The sequence below is a fragment of the Stenella coeruleoalba genome, assembly GCF_951394435.1.
Source record: "Stenella coeruleoalba genome assembly, chromosome: 6".
NCBI classification, from domain to species: domain Eukaryota; kingdom Metazoa; phylum Chordata; class Mammalia; order Artiodactyla; family Delphinidae; genus Stenella; species Stenella coeruleoalba.
In genome coordinates this window covers 69,755,393-69,769,432 of record NC_137151.1, presented here as the reverse complement: position 1 = coordinate 69,769,432, position 14,040 = coordinate 69,755,393, and the positions used below count along the sequence as shown (strand labels likewise).

The 14,040-nt window shown below is 37.1% G+C and overlaps 1 protein-coding gene across 5 annotated transcripts in view; it reads left to right on the top strand.

Moving 5' to 3' along the window:
* Nucleotides 1-14,040, top strand: part of OLA1 (Obg like ATPase 1) — a 220,717-nt gene that overhangs the window by 21,517 nt on the left and 185,160 nt on the right. For all 5 annotated transcript variants that reach the window (XR_013828787.1, XR_013828788.1, XM_079924677.1 and 2 more), the window contains exons 3-4: nt 3,996-4,139; nt 9,475-9,602. Coding sequence is in view for 3 of the 5 variants with exons in the window: in XM_079924677.1 (XP_079780803.1) it covers nt 3,996-4,139; nt 9,475-9,602 (272 nt within the window). In the remaining 2 variants the exon portion in view is untranslated. The remainder of the gene's footprint in view (nt 1-3,995; nt 4,140-9,474; nt 9,603-14,040) is intronic.

Below are 14,040 nucleotides of genomic sequence, written 5' to 3'. Positions count from 1 at the left end.
CTCAGCGGCCATGGCTCACAGGCCCAGCCACTCCGCGGCATGTGGGATCCTCCCGGACTGGGGCACGAACCCGTGTCCGCCGCATCGGTAGGCGGACTCCCAACCACTGCACCACCAGGGAAGCCCCTGGACTTTTTATATTGCAATTACTGTGACTGTGGTAATAGCAATGAGCAGTTTTTTATCTACAGTGTACAAAAATACAACTGCACTTTTTTTGTCCCCCAAGAAAGGCACAAATGTCTTGTAAGTGGATTAATTAATATATTTAAATTTTCCTTGAAGTATTTTTATTGTACCATTATTTTGTAATATTTTTATTGCAGGTATGCAATATTTTAGTTACATTTTATTTTTTTAATTTTTTATTTTTATTTGTTGGCTGCACTGCGCATCTTCTGGGATCTTAGTTCCCTGACCAGGGATTGAATCCGCGCCCTTGGCAGTGGAAGCGCAGAATTGTAACCACTGGACCGCCAGGGAATTCCCTTTACTTACATTTTCGGTAAATAAGGACTTATGGATTGTTTTGGCAACCTAAGTATCACTTTTTATGTTTTATTTTTGTGTAGGGAGGGGAATAAGGTATGGAGCATATTACTCTCCAGTTCATTTACTTCAGTACACTTTTGTAATTCTCCCTTTTGTGAGCAATATCCTGAGGGGAAAACTGGTCGTGTTCTTGAGGTCCATCCTCCAAGTCTTCTAATTCTTTGCTGGGTTCCCTGTACTTCAGCATCAGCTTACGCGAGTAAAGCTGTTCTTGCATAAGAGAGATCCCTGGATTCTTGGCCGCCTTACTTTGCCTAGAATGGGCAAATGTCCCATTTCCAGATTCTTAGCCCCTTCAAACAGATACTTTCTGTATCCTGCATTTAAATGGCTTTTCTAGTTTTGGGTGAGAGTTCTAGTCTGCTGTTAGCTTTTGCATCTCACCCAGAAGCAGAATTTCCTCCCTCCACCAGTTGACTTGTTAGAGAAATCTGGATGTTAGTCTTACAGAATTTTCCAAAGTCCAAATTTTCTTAATTGCATCTATGTGGTGTCATTTAATATGTTCTCCTGTCCTCTGTATTTTCTGTTAAGTGATAGTAATATCTAAAGGCTTGATCAGGTAAGTTTCAGATAATTTTTGATCATATAATTTTTTTATGTCAGGAATACTTGAAAGATGGTGTACATAATTGTTAGGAGGTACTTTTTGGGGGGGAGACAGTTAATGATCATTGGTGATAATTACCCAATTCATTAGTTCCTTAGTGGTTGCAAAATGGTGGTATTCTAAGTTTTTTATTCTTTTTTCATTTATTGGCTGGAATATGTCTATAAAAGAATCTTTTCTTCATCAACTCTTTGTTACTCTAAAAGTGCAGTTTATATAGGAAAGACACAATGAATGTTTTACTCAACGGTTATCAGAAGAATCAATCACCTAGCATCATTAAAAGGTAGCCAGAGAGGGTTTTTTTTTTCTTTTTTTTGATTTTGTCTTGTTGAGGATTATTAACAGCTCATGGATATGAAGTTATTTGATTTGTTATAGTTCATTGTAGCTATCCTTAAAGATGCTCTGATTGACCCATCTTTGGCCTGTGGGCCTATTCAGATTGGCTCCAGAGTGCTTTTGATAGGACTCTATGGCCTTCAGTAGGTTCCTTGTTTTCCCTTGGGGAAAAATTGTTTGAGATTCATCTTGTATACTTCTGGTCCCAGACCTGGAACTAGTAATTTCTCCAAGAAGTCCTCGTTATTTTTAATGGACATGGCATTTAAAGCTCATAATTTGAATGTGAGTTTTCTTTTTAAAAATTATCTGCCTTATTTTATATATTAATTTTTAAAATTGTATTAATCTTCAGTGTCTTTCTTGAAATAGATGGACTATAACTTGATAAATATACAGACTATTTTAAATTAAGTACTATGACATTTATCTTAACAGGATTGAAAAGAAAAGCTATCTCTATAGGAACTAGTAATTTCCTCTTAATCATCATTCCTAGAGTTCTGGGATTGTTACCAGGCTCTTAGAGGTTACCAATATAAATTCTACAACAGTCAGTATTATTCAGTGAGTTGTTAGCTGAGTTAAAATACTGGGGCCTACACCAAATCTGGAAAGAGGCCTGGTAGTGCATGCCTTTAAATTCTCAGCTGAGTCTGTTCTGGCAAGCATTTGAAAGCTACTGATTTGACCATTGGTACTCTAAGTAACCAGTAATGATTTAAGTGTCTGTTTTTGGAAACTTTTCTACTTTAATCCTAAATATTTAGTCTGAATGTGATATAAGAGCAATATCTTAAAGACCTATGGGCAGGTTCAAGTTAATATATCGTTGCCAAACCATCCTTCTCACCAGTAGTATTTAGGTAAGCCTTCCTTGTTGCCTTTTGTTCATTACTATTTTATTTTATTTTATTTTTAGAGGGTGTCTTAGAGATGGCTTTTTATTTTTTTTATTTTATTTATTTATTTATTATTATTATTTTTTAATTTATTTATTTATTTGTTTATTTATGGCTGTGTTGGCTCCTCGTTTCTGTGCGAGGGCTTTCTCTAGTTGTGGCAAGCGGGGGCCACTCTTCATCGCAGTGCGCGGGCCTCTCACTATCGTGGCCTCTCTTGTTGCGGAGCGCACGCTCCAGACGCGCAGGCTCAGTAATTGTGGCTCACGGGGCTAGTTGCTCCGTGGCATGTGGGAACTTCCCAGACCAGGACTCGAACCCGTGTCCCCTGCATCGGCAGGCAGGTTCTCAACCACTGCGCCACCAGGGAAGCCCAGAGATGGCTTTTTAAAAAAATTTTTATATTTGGCTGCGTTGGGTCTTAGTTGTGGCGCACAGGCTCTTTGTTGTAGTGCGCGGGCTTTTCTCTAGTTGTGGCGTGTGGGTTTTCTCCTCTCTAGTTGTGGTGCACTGGCTCCGGGGTGTGTGGGCTCTGTAGTTGTGGCGTGCGGGTTCCAGAGTGGGTGGGCTGTATAGTTTGCTGCTTGGGGGTTCTAGTTGAGGCATGCGAGCTCAGTAGTTGTGGTGGCGTGCTGGCTTAGTTGCCCCGTGGCATGTGAGATCTTAGTTCCCTGACCAGGGATTGAACCCACGTCCCCTGCATTGTAAGGTGGATTCTTTACCACTGGACCACCAGGGAAGTCCCTGTTCATTACTCTTTTAAAAGGGTCTCAGAATTTAAAAAAAAAAAAAAGGACTGGTTCTCTGATTTAAAATTCAGTCAGATGAACTAACTGTAGCAAGTATAAACTTCTGATGAATATAGGGTTAGAGCTCATCTGGGAGACATTTTTACCTTAAAAAGTGTTTGGAAAAGATAGAATAGTAATACGAGTTGGCATTCTCTGAGTGTGTATTATCTGATAAAAATCAGATAACAGAAAATTAGTGAACAGTTCTTTCATTTTTAATAGCTTTTTCTTGATTAAAATTATACCTTGGAAAAAATTCACATTTTGACTTTCACAATCCACCATTCACAGTTCTAGATTACCAGTAATCCTTATGCACTAACAATTAGAAGGGAGTCTGAGCTCCAAACTCCCATTTCCTATTAGACAATTAGCCAATGCTTGTGAAGTGATTGACCTAACTAAATGAACACCTCTCTACATTTATGCCAGAGAAGATTATACTAGATACAGGTGAAATGATACTGGTATTCCAGGTACTTTAGGAGTAAAATAGATTTTGTGGTGTGTTGTGAGACTAGTTATCATTTATAACAAAGATTCTTTGGGGAGATGCTTTTCATGTTCCAAATAGACTGAGAGAGGAGCATAACTTAATTGTAAATCATGAGCTGCATTGTTGTAAATTTCATTTGTTTCTGTTAGTAAAAATGTATTCCCCGCCCTACCCCCCACCCTGCATTCCCAGATTGGTTTTATAATCCTTATGGATTTTATTTGAGCATTGAAATTGGAGTGAGATAGATTTTTCTCAGTGTTAGCCTAAGAATTGATTGAAATCGTTTTTATTCATTTTAGGAAATCTACTTTCTTCAATGTATTAACCAATAGTCAAGCTTCAGCAGAAAACTTCCCATTCTGCACTATTGATCCTAATGAGAGCAGAGTACCTGTGCCAGATGAAAGGTTTGACTTTCTTTGCCAGTACCACAAACCAGCAAGGTAAGAAGAATCTTTATGCCATTGTTCATGTGGTTGGCCCTGTATAGATTGAGTAAATATATATAAGTGATATATTTAAAATTATGTAGAAGGGTTGTGTTGTTTATTTCAAAATTAATGTAGCATTATTGTTTTGGGTGATTATAAAAGTAACCTAGAACCTGGAGAAGGGTGAGGAAGGATACATCCATTGTTAACATTGAAGTTATTTTTTTCTGGGGAGTGTGAAGTAGAGGGAGTAATTAGTCTGTATTATGTGATTCCATTCATGTAAAATGATACATGTATGTGTGTATTCATAGGAAAATGTATGAACTGAAGATCACAAACTAATTGATGGTTATCTCTGGGGAATGGAATTTTTAGGTCATTTTTTTCTTCATTTCTTGTAGTTCTCTCTGTTTGAAGTTTTTATAACAGCATGTATTATATCTTTAATTAGAAAAAGTAAGATAATACAGTTTTATTGTAGGAAGTTCAGACAATATGGAAATGTATAAAGAGAGGAGTAAAAATCACCTATACTTCTACCTTGATATAATAGATATAAATACTTTTGAGGTAGATCCTTCCATACTTTTGATATATTTTTACTTGGGGTATCGTTAATATTTTTCTAGATTAAAAAGTACAGATTTAAATAAATAATAATTTCTAATATAATGTTTAGTACTATGTTATATGAATGTGCACAGATTATTTACCATTTCCCTATTATTGAGAATTTAGTTTGCTTTTAGTTTTTCACTATTTTGAATGTGGTGATAAATCCCCAATTTTTGTCTCCAGCCCTGAACTCTGTTGAACTCTAGATGTGTATCTAACCGCCTGCTTGACACTGACACTTAGAAGGCTAAACAGGTGCCTCCGATTTTACATGTCCTAAATGGACTTGATTTCACCCTGCCTGTGTCAAATTTGTTCTTCCTCAAGACGTTTAGAATTCAATAAATAGTACTATTATTTCTTCAGTTGCTTAAGTTAAAGCCCAAGATCTATCCTTGATTCTTTTCTTTCCTCACCCCTACATCCAATCTATCAGCAATTCCTATGAGTTCTAACTACAGAATATATACCAAATTTATTTACTTCTCTTACTTTCATCCTCTAGTTTTAGCATCTATTGATTTTTTTATGAATTAATTATTACTGTGATGATTGTCACATGATGATTTTGTAATTCCACCATTTCTTCTTCATTTATTAGTTGACATTCTGCTGTAAGAAGAGCTTTCTTGTTTTCATTTATTCATTCATATCAGTGTTACTCACTTGGTTATAATATGTCACAGTCATTGGATATAGCTCAAATTATATCCCTCAAATTGGCTCCTCAAGCTGACTTCTGAATCCTTTTTAAAAACTTTTTATTTTTAAATGATTTCAATTTTATATAAAAGCTGCAAAATTATATGTAGAATGTTTGTATGCCTTTCACTCAAATTTCTCTGAACCTTTGAAAATAACTTGCAGACATGATGCCACATTGCACTTTAATTCTTCAGTTTGTATTTGCTAAGTATAGGCACTCGCCTACATAACCACAGTAAGCCATCATAATCAGGACATTGACAATGATCTAATATTATCATCTAATTCACAGATTCCATTTAGCTTTCTCCAGTTGTCCCCATAATGTGCTTATTTGCTCAGTCCCTTTATATGTTGCAAATCCCTTGAACCCACCAGGTTGTTGCCCAGGTTGGACACTCTCCTGGCTTGGGCCCTGCCTGTTGCTGGGCTGCTCTCCTGCCCAGATGCCTTCCTTGTCCAGGCCCCAGCTGCTGTTGTGCTGCCTTCTCTGCCCACTCTGACTCTCTCCTTGTGTGAGCCTTTGCCACTGAGGGGCTGTGTGGTCATGTGACATTGCTGAAATTCTCCAGAGATATGAAGAGAACAACAACAATAATAAAGCTCTTGGAGGGACTTCCCTGGTGGTGTAGTGGTTAAGACTCTGAGCTCCCAGTGCAGGGGACCTGGGTTTGCTCCCTGGTCAGGGAACTAGATCCCACATGCATGCCGCAACTAAGAGTTCGCATACCACAATTAAGGAGCCCGCCTACTGCAACTAAGGAGCCCGCCTACCACAACTAAGGGACACACGTGCCGCAACTAAGGAGCCTGTGAGATGCAGCTAAGGAGCCCGCCTGCCACAGTTAAGACCCAATGCAACCAAATAAATAAATAAATAAATAAATGTCATGTTATTAAAAAAAAATCAATAATAAAGCTCATGGACTTCAAATTTATTGAAATTTTAGGCAGTGAGGGAATTAATTTCTCAAAATTTCTTTTGCTTTACTGGTAAACATTGATTAAACACCTTTATGGAAATACAAAAGTTGAATGGGAACCCATCTTCATTTTTTCCATAACTTAATTTTGTCCTCTTTGTGGTCAAGCAAATAAGGAAGAATTGACAGTAATTCATAGTTTTTCTTCTTGCAACCCCAAACTTACCTGTTATATTGCAAGTTTCCAGGTTTTTTGTTTGTTTTTTTGATGGAAGAAAAATCCTCCTCATCATTTTCATTTGTTTCTATTGAAGAAAGACTTATAAATGTTTTTGGTATTCTGTGTTCATTATATCATAGTGATTAAAAAGATTTTAAACCTTATTTTAATTTCAAGAAAGTTTCATAAGGTCTAAAAACATAAAGTAGTCTTAAAATCATTGGTACAGTATATAGAAAATCTTTGAATTAGGGCTCAAGTTTTTATTTTTTGCGATATATTAATGGTTTAAACCTTTATCCTGGCCTTAAATCAAGAATCAGAATTAAGAAGCTCATTTTCATTAGAAAACAGAATCTCAGAGCTATAGATTGTCCTGTGTGGTTTCCTTATAAAAGGAACGGAAGCCCAGAAAGGTGAAATGATTTGCTCAAGGTCATACAGATAGTTAATGTCAACCAGGGCTAGAACCCCAGACTTCTTCCTTCAACTTCAGGGCCTTTCCTCTCATATCTATGCTACTGTACTTTGTATTTATCATATGGGTGATATGTTTTAGTTGTTATATTATTTAGATGAGTTTGGTTGCACCTAACATATGGACTTAAAAATTGATTTATTGAGTTAGTAACAGGTAGCATGGTATTTTGTGTTGGTTTCAGCACCTCAGTTGTGTCATCAAGGACCTGGCTTTGTTCCCCTCTCCATTTTACTTACTTTATCAGCTTGATCATAAGATCGCCTTCCCCTTTGGTCATCTCAAATGACCAAATCATTTGGAACTCTCAAATCTTGGAACTGTATACTTTCTCATCCTTGTTCAGAGTGAAGGAAGAGCGGTTTGCTTCTAGAAGCCCTGTCAGAGGACTGACGATCTTCTATTCAAGAATCCTCTTAACCCTCTCTGGCAAATCTCTCCTTAAGCCTTTCTAGGCAAATGGGGCAAGGCAGAGGTCCTAGAATCATTAATTGTGCCTAGGGAATGAGATCAAGCTGCTTAGTATAGGCCCAAGCTACATGCCCCCTTCTAGAGTTAGGTGTAGAGCCAGGTTTTTCAAAGCTCCAGGCTACACTGGCGAGGTATGGCTAGCCAAATGACAGTCAACAGTCATCAAGAGAAGGGGCAAAGGATGCTGGAGAGGCAACCACAGTAGTCACCAAAAACTTAACCCCATCTTATGTATGTTTTCTGTGGATTTGCTGGTACCAGTTATGAAGTAATTTCTATTTGTATAAAAATTTTTTATAGAACAGTTATTTTAAAAGGACTCAGTTTCCATGCAGATAATGGGAAAGCATTTTGTGGAACTTTTTTTTTTTTTTGCGGTTTGCGGGCCCGTCACCGCCGTGGCCCCTCCCCGCCGTGGCCCCTCCCGCTGCGTAGCACAGGCGCCAGAGCGGCCATGGCTCACGGGACCAGCCGCTCCACGGCACGTGGGATCCTCCCGGACCGGGGCACGAACCCATGTCCCCCACATCGGCAGGCGGACTCCCAACCACTGCACCACCAGGGAAGCCCTTGTGGAACTTTTATGTTGTATTTTATCATGTAATAAAATTGACATTCTGAAAAATGAATACTCTGAAAATTGACAAAGGATACATAAATGCATATACCGTACACCTTTGTCATATGACATTGAAAGTAGCTTTATTTACTCATATGCTTTAATCTCCATTTCTACATGGCTGACTGGTTTTCTTGTTTTCTAATTTGTGTTAACTGTTACTTTACTGTGTCTAATTCTGCTGCTGTTGTTAACAACTACGTTATTACTATGCTGACAATTGGTTCACATCATTACATGTGCATTTTGGGGCTGTAAAACCTATATGGTGATTAAATGCAAACCCAGATATCCTATATTTGAATAGCAGTTTTGGTCACTATTAGCTGAGTGATCCTGTGTGCAATAGATTTCTTAACTCCTCTATGGCTTAATTTCCTCATCTGTAAAGTGGGTTTAATAAATAACACCCATCTTATAGAGTAAGTTTGAACTTTAGAATGATAATACATGTAAAGCACTTAGTCCAGTTCCTGGCACAAAGTATCTGTTGAGTACGTTGGCTCATTCTATGATGATTACCTTGACTTGTATCAGTATACTGTTTAAATGTTCTCTGCTTTTGTGTATGTGTGCATGTGCCAGTATAATAAAATTAATGATATGAGTTTTAGTTTTTAGAGTAACAATAAAGACATCTGTTCTGCTTTAAAATGTTTTCCCTTCATTTTCCTAGGTAAGAAAGTCCTAATTTTTTTTTTTTTTTTTTTTTTGCGGTACGCGGGCTTCTCACTGTTGTGGCCTCTCCCATTGCGGAGCACAGGCTCCGGACGCGCAGGCTCAGCGGCCATGGCTCACGGGCCCAGCCGCTCCGCGGCATGTGGGATCTTCCCGGACCGGGACACAAACCCGTGTCCCCTGCATTGGCAGGCGGACTCTCAACTACTGCGCCACCAGGGAAGCCCGAAAGTCCTAATTTTTTTTTGTTTTGTTTTTTTGCGGTACGCGGACCTCTCACTGTTGTGGCCTCTCCCGTTGCGGAGCACAGGCTCCGAACGCACAGGCTCAGCGACCATGGCTCACGGGCCCAGCCGCTCCGCGGCATGTGGGATCTTCCCGGACCGGGACACAAACCCGTGTCCCCTGCATCGGCAGGCGGTCTCTCAACCACTGCGCCACCAGGGAAGCCCCAGAAAGTCCTAATGTTTTAAAAGATTATTTCTTGTTTAAATTTTTTTAATTCATTTGAGAGTCTAATAAACATTGTTCTAGAAAGGAAAGAATTAATTCATGTAACATGTTTGGGAAAGCCATTTGGTTAATAAACAGGTTCTTAGTACTATTTTATATTAAAATCATCTTTTGTTTTTCAGCAAAATTCCTGCTTTTCTAAATGTAGTGGATATTGCTGGCCTTGTGAAAGGAGCTCACAATGGGCAAGGCCTGGGAAATGCCTTTTTATCTCATATTAGTGCCTGTGATGGAATCTTTCATCTAACACGTAAGTACAGTTGTTTATTTAATTGATTGATTTCATTATGATCCGTGTTTTCTTTCCATTATTGTGAAAGTAAAATTAATAAATAATTAATAAAATAAAGTTTGCTTAGCTTCACAAGGTGAATTGTGGATTTGTCTGTTGATTGTGACTTAATGTGATTAAGTATCATCTCCATATGAGAAGGCTTATTCCATAGTAATATGCTGTGTTGCTGTCATTTTGTAATTGAATTTTATCCCATTCTGGATTAGACCCATTGAAAAGTGTTTTTATGCAGAAGTACTTTTGTTGATTGTAAAGGCATTTTGAAATTTTCTTAACTTGTGGAATTTGTCTGCATTTTTGCTTTTCCATGTGTTGAAAAGGCAGAATTGATAGAGGAGGGGATACCGTTACTTCAGAGGAAAGAAAATCATCCAGGTTATTTACTAAAGATGAAAGGATTAAGGAGAGACTATAGATCAGCTAGTCCTTGATGGAGAGAGGGATATAAAGCAGAGAGAAAATAAGTAGAACTATATGTTGGTTTGTGTTCTTTTGACTGTAGAAGTGAACCAAGAACAAAGTAATTCTCTGACAAAATAGAAAGTTTTAGGTTAAGGCTCAGGTCAAGACTGTACTTTATGGTAATAATATTAATAATATTATAATGAGCAAACGAAGGAAACATAAATTAGAGGTGGGGTCTGGTTCAGTGCTTTTGTTTGTTACTGGCCCTTGACAGATAACTATAAACAATTGAGAGTGAGCATTTAGAAAATTTGAGTAATTTTTTGGTCATTTGAATTTAATTAAAATATTGTGCTAGTATTTATGTATGTCTTTTAAAAAATTCATTTGCCTAGTAATTCATTTTTATTGTATTTTACAAAAGCCCATAACAGGTAGTTTGAGAAGCACTGGTCTAGGTAGCTTTACTTGGATGAAGGTTTGGAGACACCTTCTGGAAGGGTTTGGAATGTAGGCAAAGAATAAGGTTATATGTTTGTGTGTGTGGGGTTTCAGTTATGTTGAGTAGTGTTACCTAATGTCTGTACATTGGCGGGAGCCTCTGTTTTCCTGACAGTTTGTTTTTTCACTGGTTCTGGTGACTGATGTGAGAGTTTCAAAGAGAGGATAGAATCAAGTGTGACAACTGGGTTTCTGGACTGGGCCAATTGAATGACTCTTGATGCTACTCACTGAGATGTTAAATACAGAAGGAGCAGCAAGTCTTGGCAGAGTCAAAGGGTTCAGTTTGGGACAGTTTTTTGAATGTGTACCAGGGACATCCAGATAGGGATGTCTTTAAGGAAGTAGTCTTGATAGGGCAGGTATGACAGGAGGATGGGGGCCAAGAGAACTGAAGGTTGGGGTGTGAGTGATTGAACTGATGTGTGGGATAGAGCTTACCATAGGGTAGCAGTGAAGGTAGGAAAGGACTGAAAAGTGGAAGGATCTATTTCCTGATGAGGTTCAGTAACAGGTATGTTGGCTGTAAGCGGGTGTGTGGTTGAGAGGGATATTTGACTTAAAATTTTCAGAGCTGGAGCAGTTTCGGGTGATGATAAGTTCCTGAGAATAGCCTGAAACCATTCATATATGTAATAAAGTCTTTGGTTTTGTTGTCTCTTGTATAATATTCATCTGATATGTTTTTCTAACCTTTAGGGGAAAATGAATTTGGTTAGGAGCATACATACTTTATTGTATTTCATTCAGGCTAAAGATACTGTTGTTAAGAAAGGGAAAAAAATCCAGTTAAACTAGGTAACATGGTTTCTTATAGTGATTGATTTGAAATATGTTAAACTGTGAAAATATGCACCTTAGAATTGATGAAATACAGTATATATTATTGTATAGTGCACAGAACACAGAATGATACATTTATAACAAGAATTTTTTAAAAACCTTTGTAGAATTACAGGCAATAACAAAGACTTGAAGAGAATAAAAGGATAAAGTGATTACTTTGAAGCTATGAAAAGTGAGAATTCTTTAATTCCAAATTATGGTATATTTTCATCTTCAACTGGTTATTAAATATGAGTGTGAAATAAAATTTTATCTTTAATATTACTCTTTATAAAGGTTATTTTCTTCAAACGTCTTAAAGTCACCAGAAATGCAGTTCATTTGTTTATTTAATATTCGTTAATTAAATAGTAAATGTTTTTTCTGTTCTGGGTGTTGGAAATATATAGTGGGTAGCAGAATCTAATACAGTTTCTCGTTTTATGAAGCTTCTAGTCTAGTGGTGGAAACAGATATTGATTAATAATGTTAATAAATGTGTAATTACATTATTGTATTTGGACTTAAAAAAAGACGTACTTGTGAATTGTTTACTTATTTGCTTATTATTAGCATGTTTGAAACTTGTTTTATTTCTTTACTTCATTTTAATTTTGGTGTGAAAAATCCATTTTTTATGTTAATATCTTTTAGTTTCTCTATTTTTAAAAATTAATTAATTAATTTACTTTTGGCTACATTAGGTCTTCATTGCTGCTCACGGGCTTTCTCTAGTTGCGGCGAGTGGGGGCTACTCTTTGTTGTGGTGCGAGGGCTTCTCATTGCAGTGGCTTCTCTTGTTACGGAGCACGGGCTCTAGGCATGCAGGCTTCAGTAGTTGTGGCACGTGGACTCGATAGTTGTGGTTCGCAGCCTCTAGAGCACAGGCTCGGTAGTTGTGGCGCACGGGCTTAGTTGCACCATGGCATGTGGGATCTTCCCAGACCAGGGATCGAACCTGTGTCCCCTGCATTGGCAGGCGGATTCTTAACCACTGTGCCACTAGGGAAGTCATCTATTTTTGTTTTATACAGTTGGTTTAAACTACTAAGGAAAGGGACAGTGTAGGATGATATGTATTCGTGTGTTCAGGGCACTGTAAAGCTTTTCATTAGAACTTCTGAAAACAGAGAGAAAAAATTTTTAATGGTAAGTTGTGGTTATTACAGAGTTTTAATTTATTAATGTTATGTTTGTCTCTGTTAGTTTGATTCTTAAAGGTTAATTTTCCCCTCACCTTGTTTATTTCCCTTGGTTATTAGATGGATGTAAATATATACTTTGCATCAAAAATTTATACTTGTTTTAAATGTAAATAGTTATTCTGACAGGTTTGTTGGCTTTAAATCTTTTTTTTTAACTTTTAAATCTAGTTATTTTAACAAGCACTCTTTTTAATTGAAGTATAGTTGACTTAAAAAATATAGTTTCAGGTGTACAATATACTGATTCAATATTTTTATGTATTACACTTCATATAAAGATATAAAATACTGACTATATTCCCTGTACTGTACATTACATCCTTGTAACTTACTTATTTTATACCTAGTTGTTGGTACCTCTTAATGACTTTGAATCTTTAGACCACTCTGTTTTATTCATTTGACACATTATTTGTGGAGCTTCTCTTTTTAGTGTGCTAGATTCTAAGGGATGTAATGGTGAGTAAAAAGAAAATGACCCTCCTTTATGGAGTTTACAGTCCAGTGGAGGAGACAGACATTGAATAAATGGTCACATGAACACTAGATGTCATTCTCCAGTTGCGTACAGAGAACAGAGACAGTATGTGTGTGTGTGTGTGTGTGTGTGTGTGTGGTGTTACCTTGAGGAAGTGATGATTTTGCTGAGAGGTAAAGGTTGGGTGAGGGCTAATAAGTTAGCAGCAGGAGGGAAGGAGAGATTGATTATTCAGAGTAAATGGCTTGTTTCAAAGGCCCTAGCACAATGAAGGAATTGTCAGCGTGGATAGGATTAATAACGAGGAGTAGAAGTGATGGAAAAGATCCTGGGAGGTAGCTGGGGATTCACCATGTCCACTATATTAAGGATTTTCTTCTCTGATGACTTAAGTATAAAATTTTGAATGGAGACTTGGGGCAGGGAGGCAAATTAAAGTGTTTACAGGAGTTATTCAGTTGAGTTGCATTTTTAATGTTTTTTTTCATACTTTTGTTTTATTGTATTTTTAAAGTTTTTTTGAGGTCTCATTAAATTTCTTTAATTTTTTATTGAAATATAGTTGATTTATAATGTGTTAGTTTTACGTGTACAGCACAGTGATTCAGTTATACATACATATATACATGTATATATATGTGTGTGTGTGTGTGTGTGTATATATATATATATATATACTTTTTTAGATTCTTTTCCCTTATAGGTTATTACAGAATATTGAGTATAGTTCCCTGTGCTATACAGTAGGTCCTTGTTGGTTATCTGTTTTATGTATATGTTAACCTCAAACTCCTAATTTATCCCTCTCCCCCCACCCCACTTCCCCTTTGGTAATCATAAGTTTGTTTCCTATGTCTGTTGATCTTTTTTTTTTTTTTTCAAGTTTCTGAAGACATTTATTTCCAACATAAAGGCAACATTTAACAGTTTGAAAATTCTTGGTCTAAAATTCACGTGACTATAGCTTTGGTCTCACAAT